The 15,253-nt window shown below is 42.2% G+C and overlaps 1 protein-coding gene across 2 annotated transcripts in view; it reads left to right on the top strand.

The window, feature by feature from the left end:
* PLS1 (plastin 1) overlaps positions 1–15,253 on the top strand; it is a 285,009-nt gene that overhangs the window by 202,932 nt on the left and 66,824 nt on the right. For both annotated transcript variants that reach the window (XM_063915993.1, XM_063915994.1), the window contains exons 6-8: positions 749–830; positions 1,722–1,887; positions 14,795–14,937. In XM_063915993.1, coding sequence (XP_063772063.1) covers positions 749–830; positions 1,722–1,887; positions 14,795–14,937 — 391 coding nt within the window. The remainder of the gene's footprint in view (positions 1–748; positions 831–1,721; positions 1,888–14,794; positions 14,938–15,253) is intronic.

Genomic DNA, 15,253 nt, shown 5'->3' with positions numbered 1-15,253 from the left:
GGGCCGCTCACTTCACCCAGCGGGTGAAGTGAGCGACCCGCTAGATTGGCCTGCATGCAGGCCAATCTAGCAGCGGCGATAGCGATGTGCGGGGCCGCGCATCGCTATCGCCGAGGGGGCTACACACGGAGCGATCCTGCCGATATTCTAAGCAATCTAGTCAGATTGCTTAGAATATCGCTCCGTGAGTACCCCCCTTTACTCTGCAAGATTCTTATCATTATTATCATTATTGTAAATACTTAGGGGGAAATTAAATTAGCCACGGTAGATTACCATTGGCTAATTGATCCCCCGGGCTAACCAATTAGCCCCAAAGCCAGCAGTCATCAGAGATTTTTTTTTCGCCTGTGAGGTGTTAACCCCTGTTAACACCCACGTTAACGGGCATTAACAAGCCTATTGGGAGAAATCGGGAGGCTAATTGAATAGTAAAGCCTGAGGCTCCCTCCTGTTATTACTCGCTGTAATTTACCATGTTTAACTGAATCTCCTCCTTAAACTCAAATGATGAAATAGCAGGTATTGCTTTTATTCCCAATGCTTGCAAGGTACAGTATGTGGTTGAAGAAATCATTCCTTTTAATTTCACAAAGTAAACATAAATAATTAGTAAAATAGTTTTTAATTGTAATTTCTTTAAAATATTGTGCTGTGTAGCAAATACAACTGACATAAGAAGCTGTACAGTTTGTACACAAGAAAAGTACAGTAACAAATGTTTTTCATTTCTGTTCTTCTATTTTAGCAAAATGGTCAACTTATCTCAACCAGACACCATCGATGAGAGAGCCATAAACACAACAAGGCTGACACCATTCACCATTTCAGTCAGTGATTATACATACTGTACTGTATATTTTGTTTTTGGTCATCAATACTATAATGATTATGTTACAGATTCATAAACTTTTCATTATCTTTTACTATAAATCTGAATTAGTAAGCAAGAGGAGATTGCCATTTAACAAATACTGGCAGTAGTGAATGTTACAGATGCATGTGTGGAATCTCTCACTAGTTTAGAGATACGACTTGGGAAATGACAGATTTAAATAAAAAGTTGGCTTGGGGAGACAGCTGCTGCAATACCAAGTTTGCTCAGAAGGTGGTGATCATGTATCAACAGTGCATCATTCTAATCATGCAGAATTTTAAATTTTTTTGTACCATAGTACACACACACACATAGGTGAAAATGTAATGCAGTGCAAATTAAGTTTCCACGTTTTCAGCAAGTTTTTTTGGGTGAATTTAAATTGACGGAAAATAACCGAAAAACTGAAACTCCGGCACTAGTAACCTCAAGTCTCTATCCTCTGGGGAGATTTATCAAAGCTGGGAGAGAGATAACGTGGAAAGAGATAAAGAACCAACCAAACAGATTCTCAAACCCAGCCTATAAAATGACAGAAGCTGATTGGTTAGTACTTTATTTATCTCCACTTTAACTTTCTCCAAGTTTGATAAATCAACACCCCCCAACAACATCCCCCCATGATCTTTTCAGTACTCCAAATACAAAAGTCCACCTCCATCAATAATTACTTCAGTTGACATAAAAATATTGATACTGTTATTTCATTTTTAAATAATATTGCCACTATTCGATACTTAGCAGGTGAAAGGCTGTTTATATGGTATGTGCATATAGCTATTTAACAATATCCACATTTAAACCAGTTACTGTATTACAAAGATTTGTTTTAATATTTCTGCAGGAAAATATTAATCTAGCGCTGAATTCAGCCTCTGCCATCGGTTGCACAGTAGTGAATATCGGTGCACAAGATTTAAAAGAAGGAAAACCACACTTGGTTTTGGGCCTGTTATGGCAGATTATTAAAGCTGGATTGTTTGCTGACATTGAAATCTCCAAGAATGAAGGTAGATTAAAAAAACAAACAAAAAAAAACAACAACTAAATATTAGGTGAAAATTATAATACAGCTTTCACTTCAATGCAGTGGTGTCAGTTCTGTATTTTTATAACTGTTTAAAAAAAAAAATCAAACAGCTAAGGTAGAGTCCATGCAATATAATCTATAAAGCATTTACACAAGTGATCAAATTGTAAATACTGTATAACAACGGATTATCGTAAATTACATATGTGTTTAGAGCAAGGGGGAGATTTATCAAAGCTTGGACAGAGATAAAGTGGAGAAAGATAAAGTACCAACCAATCATCTTCTGTCATTTTTCTAAAACAGCCTATACAATGACAACTAGACGCTGGTTTGATAAAGCTAAATATTTATCGTATATAAAACACTTTAAGAGGTCTAAGAACACTGTACGCTATCTACGTAAGAAGTACCGTAATGGTACGCAAGTTGCGTAACGATCGCTCAACCGTAGTCGAGACGCTCAAGCGTCACGTTCACTTACGGCCCAGAGATCACAGGCAGGCACGCTATTGGCTGCCGACTAACGTAATGATTCGCTATAGCGTAGCGGACGCTCGGGACCACGAGGAGATCACCAGCGGTGCAGACGCTTACAACGTTAAACCTTTATATCTATACCATTAACAACGAAATATACAGTAAACCTTAGTGTGGTGATAGAGTGTAAATGCAACCTGGTGTAACCTGATTAACTACAAAGCTGCTTGGGCGTCACCGACGCTCAGGGAATACTTAACACTATAAGAAATACACAGATACCTGGGCTTAGGGTCCAAAACCTATTATATGTATTATGACTATTATACTTGCAAAAGAATCACAGTACAAAGCATACACTACAATATAACATAGACTAACTAACCAGATAATTACACAGGAAATACCATACAATACAATACAATACAATCAAGGGAAAAATAAGGGAGAAATAGAAGAGAGAGAGAGATGGCTCACAATAACATCAAGACAATATGATTGCGGAGAAACACTTACGCACAAGGGGAAACGATCGCATGCGCCTCGATATCCAGCTCCCGATTATCAGCAATGAGAACCGTTGAAGAGAGAGAACTGGATACGGTCGGCCTGCCTATTTATGCCCCACACACAATACAATTCAATGGTCCCTACAATCTCATTGTTCATTGGACACAGGAATTCGGCTTCGCATTATAACAAAAGGTCATAGGTTGTTTCATACAGGTGGGCTGTGACTATTTCCAACAGCTCAGGTGGGAGGGAAACTGGGTTTCCCGCCGCATGGGTAATAAAGTGCAAATAAAGTAAATGTTCATAAACTTCTTATGTCCATAACTATTCGCACGAGCGATTAATCTGCTCCAAACCAACACCGGAATATTGCTAATTAAATGTTCTTCCGATGGATACTAAACACCACTGTATTACTCCTGTCTGACCCTTCGTATCAAACAAAGAGGGATTTCTCTGTTCATGAACATTCTATATTAACCAAACTTGCAGAATCTATCAAAGGGACCATGATCTACAAAATACATTATATAGTGAAAATATGTAATGATTGAGTCGCACGCTACGATCGCATAAACTCTACCGTAAATACGCATACCGTGCGCCTGCGGGTGCCCGCGACTGTGAGTATGTGCACGTACGGGAGAGCGTACGCATGCACAGCGCGGACCAGTATGAGGTGCAAATATGGCAGTGTGTGTAGAGATATTTTTCTGACTTTGACAGTCCACCCTTTGGCAGTCAACAATAACTGCCACTTCCTGAAAACATTTCAAAAGGAGAAAAATATATGTTAGGGGTTAATTCATTTCCATGGTTGGGTAAGGGAGGAGAGAGGAGTAGGTGGGAAGAGGGTATGACCTAGTGAGATAGCAGAAGCATGTGTGTATGAGTCCATGTTTGGGGGGTCATGTATCATCGTGCCGTACGTGTTGTAAATCAAGCTTCGAGGTATTGCGAAGTATACATTTGAATTCCTTCTTATCCCGTGGTACGGGTCTGTGGATGGGCTGTCAAACTTTACCGAGCTCTTTTCGGTTTTGGTTGTAACAAAATGGGGAAGCACATTTTAGTTGATGATACATGAATGGGGGAGATATGTGATTGCTGATATCTGTGCCTGTATTCCCTATCGACTATGTGTGTCATTACCTGAGGGTTGTAGAAATGAAGAAAAGACATAATTACGGTAAATGCGGTGGTATTCTATGTCAGGTTAATGTACAGTCGTCGATTGAGGTTTTGTTCGGTATCAGTTGAAAGTCGTCTTCTTTGCGCTGTTTTGCCCATTAGGTGCGAGCAAAAAGCTTTGTCAATGCCAATAGATTTACAAAAATGTTGGGCTAGCGTAAGTTTAAGAATTCTAGGGAAACTGGGGATCCATGGCAAAGTTCATCAAATGTCCGTATCTACAGTGGTCAAAACTTCTTCTTTGGTCAATCCGTTGTCTGTATAGCGTCTCGTCAACTTCCTTGTCCAAGTGGGTCTTGTTACCTTGGAGAAAACGGAAAAACAGGTGAAAGAAACGGACCGTAGAAATCGCATTTTCATCACATCATTGTTTCTACATTTGGGTCATAAATCAAGTCCAGGTTAATTACAGTTTCCTCACTCCTTAAACTCATTACCCTGGTACGATGATTGCACTTCATTAAAGCCTGACCGCATCTAAATATCAATCCAATCGATATGACAACACCTAAGATACATAGGAGAAACTTCCCAACATCCATTATGACTCCTTGAGCCCAGTCTCCTAAACCAGAAAACCAATTTCGCGGGTTCAACCATGACACCCAACCAGTCAGCTCATTACCTACAGCAGCAAGAGTGAGATTGTGTCTCCTGCGAAATTCCCACTTCAATTGGAGAATATCGTCCATCTTTTGGTCTATGACCTCGACCGGATCCTCGGTGCTATTCGTAATATATGTGCAACATTTCACGCCGTATTGTGTTGCCAGTGTGACACAATATCCGCCTGTCACTGCTGTGAGGTAATTGAGAACCATTCTATGCTGGACTAGTTCTGTTTTGTAAGCTTGAAGTTCCCTTCCAGTATACCTAAATGTGTCATCATACATTTCAGTGATATTATCTAACAAATTTGCGAGCGCCGATATGTATTTATAATTCAGCACTCCTCTAGCGGTGCGGGTGAAATCTAACGCGATTAAGAATTGAATCCCGGTGGATTCACTTATCAGATCAGAGGCCGGATGCTCTGTCTTCTCTATCAGGTGCCTTTTAACAACGTGCTCGTAATGGGTGTGAGTATAAGGAGCTTGGGCACCATGGTGTATGTCTTTCATTTTGTCATGTGACACAGTCATTACTTCAGGCAATACTTTTCCAATATAACACAATCCTTCAGAGTTTGGGGCAAGCCACTTGTACGCCTTTCTCCCGCATATGAAATATGCATCATCGGGGAGAACATATGGGACGGAGTAGGACATAACCATATTACACACCTTCCATGTGAAATCTCCTGACCCTAATTCTTCCATCTGCTTAGTACACGTATCAGGTTGTACGATATGTGCACAGTATCCTGGTGATACTTCTCCAACTTTAGTAATCCTATTTCCTAAGGTATACCTATACCGGAAAGATTTTCCTCTACTGGCTATGTGGCGTACAAGCTCTGTATCTGTAGGCATTCTATCTGCTCTATGCGAAAAGGTCATGGTGTGGTTACTCCATGACACTTCCCAATTTCCCGGCTTTCTGGGATTAGAGATGTTGAAACATAATAGGGACCTATCCACGTGGTATTGGTGGAGCTTCAAACTAGGAGGGCTGGAGATATTAAACCTCCGGTCCACCGGTCTCCCACCATTTAACTCAAGTACCTCCTCTATCGTTAAAGGAAATGGTACTAGCCCTGATTTGCTATGACCCTGAGGTACTTGAGAGCATACCCAACAATCTGTTTTGTTTAACACATTACCCACTAAGGAGTGATAGTCACTCAATGGATGCCGGTCCATATGGATATTAAAACTGGATTGGCATTTCTTAATGCACCCATCCTCAATGACATTGTTACAGAGCCTACAGATACAGTTTTCTTCTTAAACTAACAATCCTTCAAAATGTTTACAAATAACAAGGTTGTTAGATCGTGTCCGGTACTCGCCTTTGCTTGGTGATTGGGTTGCTATTGGAAATTTACACCTCCGTCTCAGTCATCAGGACCTTTCTGGATCCTTTCTCGACCTCACTGGTACTCTCACCGAAACAGACTGCTCTGGTCAACATCATGGTCAACAGGAAAATCCATATCACAGTCTCTTGGGGCAAGTCCATCTTACAGGAGGAGAAAAGAAGAAATTTGTAATGGGGGTATAAGAAAACAGTTTGAGGGGGAGAGAACTTGTTACGATAATAAGTTCTCTCGTCTTGTTGTTCTTTTTGTTCTGCTGTCCTCTCAAAAAGGTGCTGTCTCTTCAGTCTTCCAAATGAACATTCTGGTGATGCAATATTCCTTCCTAATCAGCGATCTTTCTGTAAGGAGCAAAAATCTGGCATTACCATTGGTCCAACTGAGGGGTGACATACCATCTTTAAACCATGAAAACATGAGTGAGAATAGAGAGAAAACGGAAAAAAAAACAAAAGAGAGAGAGAGAACACTTCATGTGCATATATATATTGCATAACTCAACAACAAACATCAATAGGAAACGAGAAACAAAGCATTTTTATCAAACATTTTTCAACATTAAGAAAACATTGTTAGCATTATCAGGCTGTCATATCTACGTGTCTAATGGTTTCCTTGAGCAGTCCCTCCCCACCAGCACCTCCATATTCCACTGTCTGTATCTGGCCAGAATACATTGTGGTGGATAGGTCATGCTGGGGTTTGGTAGACTCCTGCAAGGACCAAGCGGATATGCAATGTTTGAATTCTTACCAATAATCGTCAGAGATGGGGATAGAAAAAGAAACATTTCACAGATACATTTACAACTTTTCACCCGGTCATTCCTGTGTCTTCAGTGAATGACCTCCCAATTTATTAACCGTTACCTCAGGCTTACCGTCAGTCCTAATGATCACCTTTTCCTGACTACATATCATGGGTGTGGCCCAAAATTCTTCCTATGTGATCCCTGATTATAATCGTGTGTGTTATAATTTTGCTAATTTCTTGGTCTAGGGGGTCTGACTTTATGTGGGTTATTACAGTTGCTGGCATAATGCCCTTCTCTTCTACAATGATAACAAATCCTTGGCTTTCTCCATGTGCTAGGGGCCTGGGATTCCGGTCGACTTGATGCATCCTCTAGTGCTTGGATGTTCAGTGCCATCAACCGCTTTCCCTGCGCTTCCCTGGTTCTTTGGATATTTCGGTCATGCTCGATAGCGGACTCTCTTAATGCCGCCACCGAGATACCTCTCCAATGTGGTATGGAGGTTTGTACCCTGATTTTTAGTGTGTCTTTTAAGCTGTCCATTAATACAGACACAGCTACCTCCCTGTGGTGTACATTAGTTTCAATGTCATCTATACCAGTGTACCTAGCCATATCCTGCAGAGCCCGGTGAAAATACTCTGATGCGGATTCACCTTCTTTTTGTTTTATTGTAAAGATTTTATTCCACTTTACTACTGTAGGAAAATATTCTTTCAACTGTAGATTGATTCTTTTTACATTATCTTGGTTATACTCGTCTGTTAGTGGCACTTCCTCATCTAGCTTACAATCAGTGATAAATTTAAATGAATCAACATCGGGGGGTAAACATGCCCTCAAAACTGTCCTCCAATCTTTGTTATTTGGCTCTGCAGTATGTCCTAGCACTCTAATGTATCTTTGACAAGCAACCAAGTCTTTCCTGGGATCAGGAAATTCAGACAGAATTGTTCTTAATTCTGTTCGGGAAAAAGGGCAGTACATGGCGATGTTCCTGACGGGGGTGACTCCTGAAGGGTCAGTTTTCCCATTTGGTACTGCAATTACCCTGACAGGATTAAGTCCAGTAACGTCATTCTGAATTGATTCTACAATATGAGGTACATTTGTTTGTGCGTAATGTATAATACCATACGTACCTGTGGACACGACCTCACCTGACCCTCCGTTAGGGGGTTTGATTACAGTCTTTACCGATTTGGTCGTGTCCACCTGGATGTCTTGTGTGATGGCTTCTGGAAGAGGTGCCGACATCGTTCTGGGTTCACTTTCTTGTTGGTGTTCCTGAGGAAAGTTTAACATGGGGTGCGACTTGCATGGGTTAATAGTTGTACATTCAACAGTATTACAATTAGCATTGTTACATTTATTACACTTATTCTTATCATCTATACTACAGTTGCTAAGAGCGTTTTTATTGTTCACCCTTGTGCTTTTCTCCGCAACCATAATCCCCTCCATTGCCATGTCTCTCCTCTCAAGATGAAAGTTAGGTATGTATGTTACATTTCTCTGCATGTCACCCTCCTGTTGCCATAACTGTAAACAATCATAATGCTTGATTCGTCTCTTTGCTGATTTAATGAGACATATCCTTCTCCTTAAATTATGCAACACCTTTGAGTCAAAACTACCTATCCCGGGAAATGGTGCCTTATCCTCCGCAGTCATTCGTGTCCATTCATCACAAAAGGTCTCAGTGTGGGGACCATATTTCCCCCACATTACTAACCGAGCAGACCCTCGGGGTCTGCAAGCTTCTGGAGTCTGAATCCTGACTGCCGACTGTCTCTGTGTCGTGCACTTGGCTTCCATTGTGGACCTTTTTAACACAGAAAAACTTCCTAAAATGCACCAAACACAGAAATTCGTTGGAAATCCTTAAAGCTCTTCCACTGAACTTCTTCTGCTCCGGGTATCTCCGGTCCGGCTTCTAGCAGACACGTGTAGCCGTTGCAGGCCCTATCTTTAGAGATTTTCCTGAGAAAATTCCCTTCCTTTTTCTTTACACAAATCACGCTTGCATGTGCTCCCTACAACACGTATGAGGGCAAGATTTACGCATGGATATACGACCTCATATCACGTTGCGTTATTGGTCACACATACAACCGTGCGGTCCAATCGTACCACTTATAGACACTTGTTGCCCATAAATGGTAGGATCATTGGAGTCTCCCTACTGTGCTCCAAAACAGCCAGAGCGTAACACAACGAAAACTTTATCACACTCTGTTGCACGTTTTCACTTCAGGCCGTGCTCATCATGTTCCACACAGATCACAAAGTTCACAAAGCGGGATTATCACACAGATCACAAAGTCCACAAAGCGGGATTCAATACACTCATACCGTTTTCAACCCACTATCATTCTTATAGTTTTCTGATCAGAAAAAAATCATTTCCCGTAGTCTGATAGCTCTCCCCAGAGGTGTTGCAGTAAAGTAAGGTATTTAAACTAAGTTTTGGAAAACTGAAATCAATTTGTGCTATTTATCGCCTTGCGCTATTTACCGCGTTGCGCTACTTATCGCCTGTTGTTTGAGTTACGTGGGCGTACCCAGACGCTCCGTTGCGTAATATACGCTGCGTGCGTCGGCCTTTGGATTGCGTACGCAAGTCTTTGTTAGAGACACGTGTACGCAAAGCAAAGATCCACCGTAACACAATTTATACTTTTATCAATGTAGATGATCCTTGATCATCTACCACACACCACACTGACTTCGCCTTATCTCCCAGGCAAAAACTGTGTGTTTGTCTTCACTTTAACTATATTACCTTTACTCAAACTATTGAAATAGCGGCAAATCTCTCTCAGCACGTTTATCAACTATAAAACTGGCAGACAGGAGAGTGATATACGAAAATACACAAATGAAAAAGGAATGCAGATATATATGTGTGCGTACACACGCAAGACAGAAAAATAAACAGTTTCAAAAGACACTAGCGTTTTGCTCTTACCTCCGGTTCCCGGATTCCTTCAGCACCCTTTACCTAAGCGAAGCAGACGCTTATCCCGTCAGCACTACGAGGGATACAACCTCCCGCCCTTTGCTGAGGGATAATGTCTGCTGATCTACCTAGTGCAGATATGTGAAGGACTGGACGAGCCCGCAATTGATAAAGCTAAATATTTATCGTATATAAAACACTTTAAGAGGTCTAAGAACACTGTACGCTATCTACGTAAGAAGTACCGTAATGGTACGCAAGTTGCGTAACGATCGCTCAACCGTAGTCGAGACGCTCAAGCGTCACGTTCGCTTACGGCCCAGAGATCACAGGCAGGCACGCTATTGGCTGCCGACTAACGTAATGATTCGCTATAGCGTAGCGGACGCTCGGGACCACGAGGAGATCACCAGCGGTGCAGACGCTTACAACGTTAAACCTTTATATCTATACCATTAACAACGAAATATACAGTAAACCTTAGTGTGGTGATAGAGTGTAAATGCAACCTGGTGTAACCTGATTAACTACAAAGCTGCTTGGGCGTCACCGACGCTCAGGGAATACTTAACACTATAAGAAATACACAGATACCTGGGCTTAGGGTCCAAAACCTATTATATGTATTATGACTATTATACTTGCAAAAGAATCACAGTACAAAGCATACACTACAATATAACATAGACTAACTAACCAGATAATTACACAGGAAATACCATACAATACAATACAATACAATCAAGGGAAAAATAAGGGAGAAATAGAAGAGAGAGAGAGATGGCTCACAATAACATCAAGACAATATGATTGCGGAGAAACACTTACGCACAAGGGGAAACGATCGCATGCGCCTCGATATCCAGCTCCCGATTATCAGCAATGAGAACCGTTGAAGAGAGAGAACTGGATACGGTCGGCCTGCCTATTTATGCCCCACACACAATACAATTCAATGGTCCCTACAATCTCATTGTTCATTGGACACAGGAATTCGGCTTCGCATTATAACAAAAGGTCATAGGTTGATTCATACAGGTGGGCTGTGACTATTTCCAACAGCTCAGGTGGGAGGGAAACTGGGTTTCCCGCCGCATGGGTAATAAAGTGCAAATAAAGTAAATGTTCATAAACTTCTTATGTCCATAACTATTCGCACGAGCGATTAATCTGCTCCAAACCAACACCGGAATATTGCTAATTAAATGTTCTTCCGATGGATACTAAACACCACTGTATTACTCCTGTCTGACCCTTCGTATCAAACAAAGAGGGATTTCTCTGTTCATGAACATTCTATATTAACCAAACTTGCAGAATCTATCAAAGGGACCATGATCTACAAAATACATTATATAGTGAAAATATGTAATGATTGAGTCGCACGCTACGATCGCATAAACTCTACCGTAAATACGCATACCGTGCGCCTGCGGGTGCCCGCGACTGTGAGTATGTGCACGTACGGGAGAGCGTACGCATGCGCAGCGCGGACCAGTATGAGGTGCAAATATGGCAGTGTGTGTAGAGATATTTTTCTGACTTTGACAGTTATACCCCTTTCAGAACGCCACCTATGAACACGGGTTACATAGAAAACACAGAATCATAGAATTTGACGGCAGATAAGAACCACTTGGCCCATCTAGTCTGCCCCTTTTTTTTATCCTTTAAGCAATCTCAACCCTTTTTGAACCTTAATTATTTGTAAGGATATTCATATGCCTGTCCCAAGCATGTTTAATTTGCTCTACAGTCTTAGCCTCTACCACCTCTGATGGGAGGCTATTCCACTTATCCATTACGTTCTGTGAAGTAATTATACGCACTTGAGCGTGCATAACCCGTGTTCAGGTGCGGTCTGAAAAGTGCAAGGGTATTTCACCCCTGGCCGCAAGCAGTGTCGAACTCATGTCCAGCCCGGCTCACTGTGCGGTGTGACCAGTTTCCAGTTCACTTTCTGTGTACCGGCGGTGCTTGGAGATCATGTGATCTCCAAGCGCTGCCCCCGCAGCGTCACCAACCCGGCAATATGCCGGGTTGCAGACAGCAGCAGTGGGGCGCCTGAGGCGGGTTGCACACTGGTAGCTCCCGTGTCAGGCTCCTGTGTTCGAGAATGGGGAAGAACCAGAGAAACAATGCAGTTGAGAATTTATTTGGCATATTTAAGATAATGCAAGAGCTGCATTACAGAAAAACTGAATCCTTTCAACAACAGAACTTAAAAATTAATTTCTATTTTTCCAGTGAGCAGTTATTTGGCATTGAGTGGTACTGAGTATATAGCATATCATATATTGAATATGTTTGGACACATAAAAAAAATGTTATGGAAGGAGAGTGTAGGAGCATGTGAATTTTCATGATTGTGCAGATAAGGTGGATTTTTCTCCATAAATGATCTTTTTCTGGACATTCCCTGTACACGTGGAACAGTGTGTCCTCCTGACTGCATCCGTGCTAACAGATGCAAGGTTTCTGGGTATATTTTGTGGATCCTATCAGGAACTAGGTACCATCATAGAAACACCCTAGTGGTATTTTTATGGATGGGTGTGTTCTCACCCCCAGGAGCACACATTGAGGGCAGACTATAAGCATACATCCCAACTGCGATTTTTGCGGGACAGTCCTAGTTTTTGGGGGACTGTAACGCTGTCCCACCCGCAGGCCACAGTGCCCCGGTGTGTGTGTGTGTGTGTGTGTGTGTGTGTGTGTGTGTGTGTGTGTGTGTGGGCAGTTGGGAGGCTCCTGCCACACATTAGGCAGGGTGAGGCAGAGAGGCTTGGGTCATGGCCAGCAGCTCACAGAGTGCTGGCCATGCCTCCATTGTGCCGAAAACCGGGGTGTGGCTCGCGATCGCCAGTATTTTCATGAAGCCATGCCCGCTTTGCCCAAGACCACGCCCCTTTCTGTGGTCACACTCCCTTTTTGTGAATGTGCGCTTTCGGCGTGCAGAAGTGTCCCTTATTGGACGTGCATGATGTTGGGAGGTATGTATCATCAGTTAACCCCCCCTCCATGCTACATTTATAATTAACTCTTGCAATGCTACAGCCCAGCAGGTTAGGGACTGTGAGGTGTTTAATAGCATATACTGTATATATATATATATATATATATATTTATTTACCATGCCACTATGACACATTCAGTATTGACCATTGCACTGCTAGAGAGGCCCAAGGAGAGCCATTTCAGCCTTAACAGAGACATTTTAGCTGCATACATTGTGTCCCATAGACTAGATGACCTGTTAACGATGCATTCTCACTAACGATTTCCCTTGAACTTCCCCGGCAGTCCCTGGCAAACAATATAGTACAATACACATAAGATATATCTTAAGATCTGGGAGTGGCTACATCCAGGAGCATGCCATCATTGACAATAGCTTCAGATCTTCTCTGCAGCAGGGAAGATCAGAAGTTCTGACTAACGACCAGCGGGGCCGCGCATCGTGATCATTCACAGACACTGAACGATCTGCACTATTATGAGCGGTTTGTATTTCCGATCCGTTGGAAATGGCCAAATCGCTCATAATATCGTCTAGTGTATGGGCACCTTAAGATTGGATACCACAGGAAAAGATAGCCACAAGCTGTTAAACTGCTTATCTACAGTAGAATTGTAGTTTATTTAGCATTAAACTGTAATTACAGTACGCATGCGCAGGCGCGAGCGGTCGATCTGCATATTTGCAAATTTGCCAATGATACTGAATAATCAGCTATGTACGGTAAGTGTTTTTGGATTTACACTTTTAGCATAAAGGGTTCTTTTCACTGCAGGGTAATCCCCACCTGCAAAGAATCACAAGCTTTGCACTGCTGGACAGAGACTGGCTCCTACTATACTGGGGCTGCCATGCTTGCTGTTGACCTGTTTTAGTAGAAACAAACCCAGGTTGCTTAGACTAGAGATGTGCAGGTTTGGATTCACTTGGATTTTAATGCTAAATTAAGGCAAGTTCGGCTTTATCCAGATTTTTCTTATTGGCTATCCAAAACACGTGACAGCCGGATAGCCAATAAGATGCCGTTTTGAGATTCAATTAAATCCGTTTTAGCTGGCTGATTGGGGATTGAAGGGATGCATCCTTAATGTTACATAGTTTACTAAGTATGGCAATTGTCTTTTACATTTACACAGTATACAGTATTTACTGTACTTTAAAAGGATCCAATCCTGTGAAGCCAAGGCCATCTCTAATGGGCCCTACAGACTCGGCGACCCGCCGCTGACCTGCCCGACCGCCGACGGCAGACGGGCGACACAGTGGCGGGGGGAGGTGACGGGGGGAGTGAAGTTTCTTCACTCCCCCTGTCACCCGGCTCCATAGCAGTGCAAGCTAATATGGACGAGATTGTCCATATTGGCCTGCATGCATAAGCGACGGGGCACCAACGATGAACGAGCATGGGGCCACGCATCGTTCATCGTTGGTGCCTACACACTGAACAATATGGACGAGTTCTCGTTCATTAATGAACGAGAACGTTCATATCGTTCACTTAAATCTTTCAGTGTTTAGGGCCCATTAGAACTGTATGGGGGAGCTTCTGGCCCTGTTATCATTACCATGTGCCAACTCCAAAACGAAGAATGATAAAAACACTCCAGCTATAGGCTATTGCTGATCTCCTCAGCAGGGGATGGGATTGGCAGATTCTCCAAATTATTTCATTTTTGATGAATCTAAACAAATTTGCTAATTAATTTGATGCTTGCTAATCTCGGTGATTCAAATGAATTTCAGAATTGATTGAATTAATTTACCCATCTCTGCACATTGCCAGCCATTCAAAGTGGAATCATTCTTGGGAATAGTGGCAAGCGCATAGTAATATAGCAGGAATATTTTCTTTTATAATGTTATTTATTATACTTTTAAATCTGTGCCAGAAATAATTAGCTTTAGGTTTTCTGAAACATCTAATTTCATGTATGATTTCTTAGTCTTTTCTTAAGAAAAGTTGGATTAACGATGTTTGCATTTTCTCCAGCTCTTATTGCGTTACTGAAGGACGGAGAAACACTGGAAGATTTGATGAAACTGTCACCCGAGGAGCTCCTTCTCCGCTGGGTGAATTACCATCTGACTAATGCTCAATGGCCAAATATAAGAAACTTCAGCGGAGATATTAAGGTACATTAAGCATTACAGCACTTTACAGGAGCATTACAGTATTTTCTCTGACGTCCTAGTGGATGCTGGGAACTCCGTAAGGACCATGGGGGGATAGCGGCTCCGCAGGAGACTGGGCACAACTAAAGAAAGCTTTAGGTCACCTGGTGTGCACTGGCTCCTCCCACTATGACCCTCCTCCAAGCCTCAGTTAGGACACTGTGCCCGGACGAGCTGACATAATAAGGAAGGATTTTGAATCCCGGGTAAGACTCATACCAGCCACACCAATCACACCGTATAACTCGTGATACTATACCCAGTTAACAGTATGAAT

The sequence above is a fragment of the Pseudophryne corroboree genome, chromosome 4 (genome assembly GCF_028390025.1).
Source record: "Pseudophryne corroboree isolate aPseCor3 chromosome 4, aPseCor3.hap2, whole genome shotgun sequence".
NCBI classification, from domain to species: domain Eukaryota; kingdom Metazoa; phylum Chordata; class Amphibia; order Anura; family Myobatrachidae; genus Pseudophryne; species Pseudophryne corroboree.
This window is presented reverse-complemented; position numbering and strand designations above follow the sequence as displayed.